Below are 9833 nucleotides of genomic sequence, written 5' to 3' on the forward strand. Positions count from 1 at the left end.
TGTAATCGACAAAGAATATATAAATTCGATTTTTTTTTACATTTCTGTAACTCACTTATTATTATATATTCATTTTCTTTTGTTTGATTTATTTATTTTTGGCCAGGTCAATCTTGTAAAATAGATTGGTTTAATAATGGTTACTAAGTAGGCTCCTGAATCCTGACAGAATCTTTTTTTATAAGATTTCAATCCTATTCAGTCCTTATCTTTTACCAATATTTATGCAAATATTTTTTAAATCTGGTTAATCTGATAAAGAAGTGGAACCAAACATAAATTATTAAATTGAAAAGATTAACCCAAACCTTTTTTTTTTTTTTTTTTTATCAATTCTCTAGTATGTTTTGCTCCAGTACTTAAAATAATTTCATTTCCATTATCATGAAATGCCCAGTATGGAGAATGAATGTACTCTACATGTATGATCATATGCAGTGTTTAGACACTAGACGGCTGAGGTGAAGGTCTTTCATAGCTTTGCTCTCTGTTGACACCAGTATAATTGCTATACTGAGCGCTGGATCAGGCAATCTTTACTAATCAATAAAGTCTTCACTAGCCATTTCCCCCAGTGATTCTGCCCTCATTTCTCCTCTAATTGTTCTTTTTCCCCCAGGAAAGTCTACGGCTATGCCATGAGCAAAAAGTGTGTGTACGTGTGCATGTTTCGGTACTGTTAAATGTAATCTTAAAACAACACTGCAGAAGAGACTTTAACAATACACACAATATTTCCAGACCCAGACTTGACCTTGTGCTACCCCATATAGTTTTTTCATATTTTTGCTGTATATGTACACCTAAAAAGCACACAATAATGCTAATCCATTTTCTAAATTCTGACATTTTAAATACAATTTCCTTGGTTATACACTATTGAAAGAAATCTATAATTGTGAGACAGAGCTCTGATAAAATGTCCAAAATGTGATGTTTAATTAAATCAACATATTAGACGTATGTCTCAAATATTATACATCATTTAATAGTAAAATACTTTAAAGCTGCGTTAGGGAACTTTTGACGCTCTAGCGGTTAATAAACAGAACTGCTTGCGTCTTGCGGAAGAACATCATAGCCGGAACTACTGCTCCCTGTTTATGTCTATGAAGAATCACAAAGGTACTGGGTTACTCCGCCGCGGTATCCCCGAAGCAATCTAAAATAGTCTTAATATAAACACTTATTATAGGTGCACCCTAGTGATTCAGGACAAACCAAAAACACAGTTTGGAAAATGGATTCATGGTGTACTCGCTTATTATATACATTTTTCTACATTTTGAACACAAACAAATTAGGGACCGGACCTCTGATTGGTTGTTTCTCACCGGGAGCGGATGGCTTTCTGCAAATGGCAATAGGACCACTGGGAGGAGCCAGAGGAGCTTGATTTTTTCACAGATTATCTGTCTCATATTCTACTGTCAGGACATAATGACAGGTTTAACAAATATGTAAAAAATATATTTTTACAAAAGTTACCTACTGCAGCTTTAAATGTTTTAAAAAAAAACAATTTTATCTTTTATAGCACCTATATTTACACAAAACAGAATAAAGTTAGCTGCATTTATGAGTATATATATATATATATATATATATATATATATATATATATATATAAATCAGTATATAAATTTGACTAAAAACTGAGGTAGAAATATCCCCTCAACCGATTTATGAAAACCAGGTATCCTAATTTCTATACTACCTAATTATTGAAAATAATAAAAAAGCTAGAAATAATGACTGACACTTAAGTAAAAATAAAGCACATGACTGGTTCCAGCCTTCACATATAAAAGCAATTTTGATTTGCAGCAAAAACCATGTCATTGCTTTTTTTATCATAAAGAGAGACAGATTCATGGATAATGCAATTGCTTATGAAATAAAAGCCTCCGTCCACTCGAGGACCAGAGATTTAGAGCAGGAGCATGATAGCATGACTTCTCTAACCTTGATGCTGGACGAACTGATCACGTTCAACAAACTTTCCTCATATGTTATGGCTTGCAGAGAATTATAGGTCAATTTAGGCTCGGTCAGTGAGACGACCCTCGTCAAACAACCTCTGTTCCACCATCCTTCCTCTTTAGAAGTTGACCTTTACGATTTTTCTTGCAAGGAGAGCAGACTCTATATTGCAATGATGTGTGCTCATAGTGTGGTCAATCCTCATGTTGTGCTGGATGGGCACTCATGTGTAGTGATGCTTGCAGGGCCCATCCTGTGACTCTGGGGCATATGGACTCTACTGCCCATTTCCCTGGGGCATTATTGCCATGCTGATTTACTACCAGTGAAGGACAATCATCAGAGACCAAATTATACCCCAATCACAGTGTGTGAGTGTTTGTTCATGGTCTTTAAGTTAAAGCAATGAAGGGTGAAAACCTCTATAGACAATCAATTAACTTACAATTAGTATGGTTTTAACTATCATTTCTTATAGGTTGCTTAAAAATATAAACATCCAAATACAAATAAATTGGAAAAGGAGTCATGCATGATCATACTTGTCCTGTCGCACTGACAGCTTTCGACATATTGCACCGTATTCAAGAAATGGGATTTGCGTTGTTTGGAAGTGAGAACCACTTATCTTTAACATTAAAGGTAATAGATCTCCAGGGTGAGATTTTTATCGACATTTCTCATTACCAACCTATTGGTGTTTATAGCGCCGGTCATAAATGGCTCCCTGTGGTGCTGTGTTTTATGAAGAGATCAGCTGTCAGGGCATATGCGTTCAAATCTCTGCGGGATGCAATGACACCGGTCAAGTGTAAAGACCTGAGAGAGGAAAGTGAGAGAGTACACTATACAGGACATCAGGACAGAATAGATCTAACTGTGAGAAGTAAAAGTCAAAATAAAAACTGATAATTAGTATACACATTATATACTGTATACCCACACACACACACACATATTATACATATTTTATATTTTCTGTATTGATTTTCAAAAGTGTTTTATCTGTATTTTGAGTACCGGAACTTAATAGATAATTTCCTGCCATTACATTTTCCATTTCTGTATAATCAACTTTACACAGTGGGTGAATTTCAATCAAAAGGTTGTGTTCCCAAAACAGGGTATTTTCCAAAAATGTCAGATTAAAGTTGTATATGTTTAATATGTTGTAACTTTACTTTAAATAAATTTCATTACTTGAATTAATCTTGGCCAAATCAATAATACTACAGAAAAGCACTAAACATTTTTCAGTTATAGTGTTTTGCTTTTCATATAAAAATACAGCATGCAGTTGCATCAAAAAATTGCATAAACATCATTCAATGTAAATTGTGATAATTGTAATTAATAATCGCAATTACAATTTCAAGAGAATAATTTACAATTATGATTTTTGTCATAATCTTGCAGCCCTATATACAGTGCATAGCACTTCATATTTTACTAAAAGGTATCGATCTTGAATATGTCATTAAAACAGTAGATGTTCCAACTGTGACAACTTACCCCATATAGTCTGAACACATGCCCTGCTATAAGGTAGATTTCTATATAGTGTGCTAAATTAATTTTATGGCAATAATGGTGGACATTGTCAGTAGCATCTTGTAGTCTGCAAGACTACATTGTGAGGATCAAGTTCCTCAGACAATTAATAACATCATCAATAAAAAGTTAATGAATGGGCCAAATAATGATTTCATTAAAATGCCAAATGAATCATTTGGATGTGTCTCAATAACAAATTGGACATCCAGGGCAATTTCTTACTCAAATGATTTACTAAACTAATAAATGAATGTCTTACCAACCCAGCAAACACAGTTCACAGAATGCTAAATGAAACGAGCTAAAGCCATTAAATATAAATGCCTCTCAAGCAATGCGTGTTTATAGGCCTACAGTATAAACCTCAAAATATTCCGCTCAATAAACAAAATAAATAACTCTCAGGAAGTTGAAACTTAATTTGAACCGAGTTCAATTTAGTTTAAAGGGGCTTTGGGCATATTTTAGTATATTTAACAAATGTATTCTCAAAATTATTGTATATTTCTTGGTGTTAGCTGTACATTTACAAAACTCTTCAACTTATTTTAAAATATAGGCTAGTCCTAAAAAAACATTTACAATAGTACTCATCATCGTGTCGGGCGTTTTGGTAGGTTATTTAATGGGTCAAAAAAACAGTTTGAGTACTAATGTACGAGTAGTAGTAATGGACATACTTGCCTTAGTAAACAACAGCACTACGAGTCCGTGTCACTGTCACATTCAGTAGACCTATGTATGTAGTCATTGATCAGCCAATCAGCGCTCAGCACACATCCAGATGCTCTCAGCTCTTGGCTGAGAGAAGCGCGCAGCAAAACAACGCGAGATCTTCAGGCTAGAGTGAGATCCAGCGAGAGGAACCGTGACACCGGCGAGCAAGAACCCGATTCTGCCTTTGCGGATCCGCTGGACAAAGCGAAAGGCTTTCATGCTCTTGAGACGGCACAGAAACATCACAGGTGAATGATACGTTCATCTGCTGCCGTGAAATGGCTTCAGAACGGCTTCACACAGGCTGTGAATAAGAGACTGGATGACGTCACCTCTGCCGCTGCTTTCTTTCAGTCCGTAAATGTTTTATCGTCCTGGTTCAGTGTAAATGACCGGCTGCTCTATTAATTATACAGTGTTGGGTGAAAGTCAATTACCGTGGGTCCTACTGTATTAGACTGAGCACTATACTGAACACAATAAGGTTTGTGTGTGGGCATTGGTGATGTCCTATTCAATATTTAATAATACTGTACATGCATATGAAATAGAATTGGTTTGGTTTGCCTCTGTTTATAATCATTTGGTTCTGTTATGTCAATTCTGCCACCCTAATATTTATTTGTTTTGTCTGTAGCTTGCTGTAGGTATGACATTAACAAGGGGCTCCTTCACTTATTCCAGCGGAGAAGAATATACCGGAGAATGGAAGGAAGGCAAGATATTTCAGAAACACTTTACACTGCTTTGAATTTTCAAGACTTTTTTTGATACATTTTCATAAATGGGTTTTATATGCTTTACTTTTATTCTTTTTTTATACACTAAAAAAAGCAATACAATCTACCAAAAAGACTGATTTAAAATTATATAAATTATCTTTTTTATTATTTGGGTAATGGATTTGACATTCTGTGATTGCTACAGAAAATATCAACATAATTTTTTTTACTTGTGCTGTATATCTGAAAATGTTGAAACCTTATGAAAGAGGTTTATAACTGTCAGATGAAATGTTATCTTATATCAATCTATATTGTTTCTTTTATTTAAGATCGGAGGACAGTTTGTTTTAGGGGTAGTGACTGATCAAGTCATATTTTATTGATTAAATGTTAAATGAAAAGCTTATAGGCTGTTTAATGGCAGGTTTGCATTGTGATAACACTTTAGACTATTATTATTTTTTATCCAAAACTGTAAGGTATATGTCTGATAAATATTTACTAGAGATTAAAGTGTGACAACTAGCCCCAGTCCCACTACATATATTAATAACATGCTAAAACATGTTCACAAGATTTATGTTTTTTCTGATTACTATTGGAATTGTGGTCAGCATGGCTTGAGGTGGTGGTAGCACACCGCTTAATGATCCAAACTGCTTATGTAATAAATGCAGGTGCGATCTCAAGTAGAATTGACATTCTAATTATAGTACTAATTATCGGAGCCATTTACACACTAGAGAGCGGTCTATAGAATTAGTCTATTGGATGAAAACTCAAGGTTCATTTAAGCAGCAGTGTGTTTGCTGTGCAGGTCGGCGGCACGGTAAAGGCGAGCTGAAGTTTGCTGATGGCACCTGTTATAAAGGTCATTTTGAGAATGGCCTGTTTCACGGATCAGGGGTGTTAGTCTTTCCCGATGGATCCAGGTGAGTGAGCATGTGATCAGATTCAAAATACTTACCTACTTAAACAGAGATGAACATGTTGGCAGTGACACGGTGACCCTATTTACGAGGTGAACACCACTATTTCTAATCAATAGGTACGAGGGTGAATTCGCCCAGGGAAAATTCCAAGGGGTCGGAATCTTCAGCAGGTTTGACGGGATGAAATTTGAAGGAGAATTCAAAAGTGGCCGTGTAGAAGGATATGGTAAATATTCCACCTTAATTTGACAAAAGCTTACATGCATCCAAATGATGTGTTTATAATCTGAATAATGAACTGAAGGGACTGGCCTTGTGGGCAGTGTGGTTACATCTCGTGCCATTTGAATCCCAGCTCGAGAACCTTTCCCGATCCCATGCCCGTCTCTCTCTCTCTCACTTAGCTTTCCGTCATTTCTAACGTCTCCTATCATAATAAAAATAAAAAACCGCCCAAAATAAAGCAATGAAAAAAAAAGAATTCTTTAGGAAACACACACCTGCCTGAGCTCTATCCGAATTAAATTTTGATCTGATTGAAAGGCTGGTGTAGACCTGAAATAAACCGATAAGCAGAAAAAAAAATAAGCATGCAAATGCTTGAATCTGACTATTTTCTTAATTAGATTCAAAAATACCACACCTACATGCGTAGTGCCACGAATTGTTCGTTTACATAATTTTCCATCTTGCAGACTTGCATATGTTTATTTACACCTCACGTTTTAGAAACTTAAAGTTAGTGGCTAACAGGGGTGATTCTAGGATTTTCATTTTAGTGGGCCTCAGCCCCAATGAGGGTGTATGTATATATATATATGTTTGACTAATAGTGGTGGTATACTAAACTTATTGCAGTATTCCACTGTATTGGATAGCCTTTAACATTTGAGTACTGAATAAGCAAAATTCATGCTCTTTCTCTCTCACACACACACACGTTTACTGTACAAACAAAATGTTACTGTTTGCATTTCTAGTACAACCCTGTTTCCTTAGCTAAAGTATGCAAACCTTTATGACACATGCATTGGAATTATCCTCCTGAGAGGAAAAAAAAATTTTTTTGGACCCACTTTATATTAAGTGGCCTTAATTAATATGTACTTACATTTTAATTAATAATTTAGTACAATGTACTTATTGTGTACATACATGTTTTTACATTGTACTTATATTAAAAAAAACCTACATGTAATTACATCTGTATTTAATTTCTGTAATTGCATTTATAATTACACTGTTGACCCATACTTTTCACCTTAACCCACCCTTAAACTTACCCATACCTCCAACCCTCTCCCTAACCTTACCCCTATCCCACCTCAATAGCAGCAAAAGTGTTTTACAATACAATATGAACACAATAAGTACATTGTACTTATTTTTTTTATGTAAGTACATAGTAGTTAAGGCCACCTAATATAAAGTGGGGCCAAATTTTTTTTTTTTCCCATGTCATTACATTGTTTAGTGCATAAGAAGAAAAATAATAATATGTAAATATAAGTTATGCCATATCCTCTGTAGAGAATACCAGGACCCTAAAAAAATTAAATGATATGAATAGACATGATAAGGCAAGAACAATGGGAATTTTAAAAAAAAAATCACCAATCAATTTTTAGGTTTCAGGATTTTTTTATACCATACTTTGTATAAGGCAGCATAAAAGCTGTTTCTTTTGTAGAGCTAAAATAACTGGAAGCCTCACACATTTAAGTGGATAATAAAAAAAAACAAAAACAAAACATATCTAAATATCTTTTTTATTAGTTATTGTTCATTAGGATTTATGAAGATTTGTAACATGAATAAATATGGTCTTTTTTCCATAGGGCTGCTGACATTTCCAGATGGTTCCCACGGTGCTCCGCGAAATGAGGGAGTGTTTGAGAACAACAAGCTTCAGAAACGTGAAAAGTGTCAGGCAGTGGTGCAGAGAGCCAAGAACTCAGCATCCACTGCCCGCGGCCTCTCTGTATGACAGACTGACCTCAGTGAGAGCGCCCCTAACTGTGGCTTTCAGATCAGGCAGGGTCACAAGTTAAGAAGTCCAAGCAGACTGTGGATCTGCGTTCAGGGTGATCTCTGCCTTCGCCAAACAACGGAGCTCAAAAATACGTGAGACCCATCAGACCCTCAGGGATGGATCAAAGTGTCTCGATTCCACACGCCTCTGTTTCTCTCACACTGCTGCTCTGCCTTGGTTTCCTCTGTGGCTTAAAAACATCATTCTGTATGTTTGTTATGGAGGCATGGATAAACTCAAGTCACCATCGGAGGCATTGCAGGTACAGAGGCCTGTCACGTGAAGATTTTCTTGGTAAATATATGAAATTTGCCTTCGTGAGTTTGCGATTGTATCACTTGTGTTTGACTGTATTGTTACTATTGTAACTGTCTGTTTGTTTGAATCAACATATTCTTTATTGCACATTTGCCTTAGTTATTGCATTAAAAGTCAATATTGCTGGATTAAAATCTTGTTACTGATATACAATAGAGGTGAGGGAATCTTCATTTCTTACTAATTTGTTAATTTCATTAATTTACAATGAGTACATGTAATTGACTAACACATTATGTGATATTATGACTCTTTTTAGTTGTATTTTTCTTGTACATTACAGAAAACTTTTGAAATTATTTAAAAGTATTTGGTCATTGGGCAGATATACATTCACTTCAGATATCTGATGACTGATTTATGTGCGTTTACTTTATTTTCAAACTGACTGCTAATGGTTCACTATTCCCATCATTCACAGTGTCAGACAGAAGCCTTAGTCACTATCATCTGAAATCTACTGACACCAAAAAGCATTTTGCACTGTTATTTTTTGAGCAGAGAATCAAAAGACTGACATGAAAAATAAAGTGAAATAAAAGTCAGAAAAAACCACCTGATCTAAATTTGGTGTTTAATTTATTTTAATCCTCTTTATTCTTTCATGATAACATTTTATGTTCTAATTTAGTATATTTTAAAATGCAACTTATTTCTGTGAAAGCAACGCTTAAAACAATTATTCCAATATGCTGATTTGGTGCTTTAAAAACATTTCTTATCAATGCTGAAAACAGTTGCTTAACATTTTTTTTAGGAAGAAGATATTATGTAACTTTTCATAAATGTATTTTACTGTCAGTTTAATGCATTAATGCTAATTAAAAGCAGACCTGTTTGGGGTGGGGGAAAAAAATAAATGTCACTGGCCCCAGAGATTCATCCAAATTAATTCCTTAATACATAACCATTTATATTTGAACATGTGTAGCCTGTTATTCCTCTCTCAAGAATAAGTTAACAGAATATTAACAGGGCACAGAGCACTTATCCAGCACTACTGTGTGTGTGTGACTAAAAGCTTTCTAATCATAGAACAACTGAGTGCTTTAGACAAGTGATTCACAGGCACACTGTGTGATGTTTCTATCTGCGAGACTGCCAGTGACACACAGGGAAACCCTTCATGACAACAGACCAAAAGATCAGTTTGGGAACTGGATGAGCCAGACCATTGGATTACATCTCTAATACAGCAGCAAAACACACACCGAGTAACTACAAAGAGAAGAGCTGGATTGTTGATTCATAAACAACCTTATATTGGGGCAAATGTTTGCTTTCCGGCTGGCAGATTGTGATTATATAATAAGCACAGATGACGTATGTCTCACACGTGGGCATATCAGTTTCCTCCACCCAAAGCCTTGTCATCTGATGCATCAGGAAACTATGCACAGCAATGAGCCTGCCCTGGCACAGTAAGCCATAGACAAAACTATAGCATTAAGTATGTTTCAAATGAAAGATATGTTATGCAGAAGTCACATAGACTAAATATTGTGCATGCATTTCTCATTTCAGAAAGACAAAGCTTGCAAACTAGTCAACATGCTAATGTGGTAAATATTT

General features: G+C 35.2%; 1 protein-coding gene across 3 annotated transcripts; it reads left to right on the top strand.

Moving 5' to 3' along the window:
• The first annotated feature begins 4329 nt into the window (after window positions 1–4329).
• On the top strand, window positions 4330–8821 carry LOC113092404 (MORN repeat-containing protein 4-like). Of its 3 annotated transcripts, XM_026257995.1 has the most exons (6): window positions 4332–4502; window positions 4671–4738; window positions 4892–4970; window positions 5797–5911; window positions 6028–6137; window positions 7750–8821. In XM_026257995.1, exons 3-6 carry the CDS (start codon window positions 4904–4906, stop codon window positions 7896–7898), a joined length of 441 nt encoding a protein of 146 aa, XP_026113780.1. In that variant the 5' UTR covers window positions 4332–4502; window positions 4671–4738; window positions 4892–4903; the 3' UTR covers window positions 7899–8821. The 3 variants fall into 3 exon arrangements, with proteins under 3 accessions (XP_026113782.1, XP_026113780.1, XP_026113779.1); XM_026257997.1 differs by lacking the exon at window positions 4671–4738 and having other exon boundaries at window positions 4330–4502; XM_026257994.1 differs by having other exon boundaries at window positions 4332–4738.
• The last annotated feature ends 1012 nt before the right edge of the window (window positions 8822–9833 follow it).

Source organism: Carassius auratus, unplaced genomic scaffold (genome assembly GCF_003368295.1).
Source record: "Carassius auratus strain Wakin unplaced genomic scaffold, ASM336829v1 scaf_tig00214575, whole genome shotgun sequence".
NCBI lineage: Eukaryota > Metazoa > Chordata > Actinopteri > Cypriniformes > Cyprinidae > Carassius > Carassius auratus.